At 42.1% G+C, this 1,367-nt stretch overlaps 1 protein-coding gene across 1 annotated transcript; it reads left to right on the forward strand.

Moving 5' to 3' along the window:
* Positions 1–310: 310 nt before the first annotated feature.
* Positions 311–1,364, forward strand: LOC116126763 (ATP-dependent zinc metalloprotease FTSH 6, chloroplastic-like; the record flags this gene model as incomplete). The annotated part of the gene is made up of 2 exons (XM_031412426.1): positions 311–906; positions 989–1,364. Coding segments are annotated over exons 1-2 (972 nt in total), but the record flags the coding sequence as incomplete, so codon positions are not given.
* Positions 1,365–1,367: the final 3 nt, after the last annotated feature.

Raw genomic sequence — 1,367 nt, forward strand, 5'->3', positions numbered from 1 at the left:
TTTATAAGAATTTATTTAGACCCCATTAAGATCATGAAAATTGTATAGTATCACCTCTCTGTTTCCAAGTGTATGGTTGAGAAAGAGTGAGATAAAACTCTCCTACTTGCTTTTGGCTTCTACTTGCCATCAGCTTTCAAGAAGTGATTTTGGATTGAAAAAGCACTTCTCTCTAGAGCCTTCAAGATTATGAGACTTAACCAGTAAATGCCAAACAGCAACTACTGGAAACATCCTATGTTTCCCTTATTTAAACAGCTTCTGACTTTTCCCTCCCAAAACAACAAAGTACACACCACATTAACAAAAAATGTCTCCTGCTGTATCTCTGTCTATCTCCCATCTTCCTCTCTGCAAAACTCAGGATTTTTCTAAGGACACCCTCCTTCCGAGAAGAACTTTTAGAGAGAACCCATGTCAGAAAACACCTCTAGATGTCAAACTGACTAAAAGAAACTTGTTGAGTTCCACTGCTTTGGGGCTTATTGGCGGGGGACTGTCAATGGCTCAGCCTGCAAAATCTGCTGAACCTGAGAGCCCAAGTGAGTCCACTTCAAGTAGAATGTCATACTCAAGATTCTTGCAGTACTTAAACGAGGGTGCTGTGAGGAAAGTAGACCTGTTTGAGAATGGAACCGTCGCGATCGCCGAGCTTTATAATCCAGCTCTCGAGAGAATCCAGAGGGTTAAAGTGCAGTTACCAGGATTGCCTCAAGAGTTGCTCCGGAAAATGGAAGAGAAAAATGTCGATTTTGATGTTCATCCAATGGATTTCAACTGGGGACTTGCTTTGTTAGATTTTCTAACAAACTTTGGCTTCCCTTTGCTATTGCTTGGCTCGTTGTTTTTGCGTTCTTCTTCTACAAACACTCCTGGAGGTCCAAACTTGCCATTTGGACTTGGAAGGCAAGTGTTTTTAGAATTTTCTTCACTCTAAATGGCCTTAATTGTGCTCAAAATAGTGACTAACTTTGATATTTGGAAGCAGGAGCAAAGCCAAATTTGAGATGGAGCCTAATACTGGAGTTACGTTTGATGATGTTGCTGGAGTGGACGAAGCAAAGCAAGATTTTCAAGAGATTGTCCAATTCTTAAAAACCCCGGAGAAGTTTGCCGCAGTCGGTGCGAAAATTCCGAAAGGGGTTCTTTTAGTAGGGCCTCCAGGAACAGGGAAGACATTGTTGGCAAAGGCCATAGCTGGAGAAGCAGGGGTTCCTTTTTTCTCTCTTTCAGGATCAGAGTTCATTGAGATGTTTGTTGGAGTTGGAGCTTCAAGAGTGAGAGACTTGTTCAACAAGGCAAAGGCTAATTCCCCTTGCTTGGTGTTTATTGATGAGATAGATGCGGTTGGGAGACAGAGAGGAACT

This window comes from Pistacia vera, unplaced genomic scaffold (genome assembly GCF_008641045.1).
Source record: "Pistacia vera cultivar Batoury unplaced genomic scaffold, PisVer_v2 Contig1832, whole genome shotgun sequence".
NCBI classification, from domain to species: Eukaryota; Viridiplantae; Streptophyta; class Magnoliopsida; order Sapindales; family Anacardiaceae; genus Pistacia; species Pistacia vera.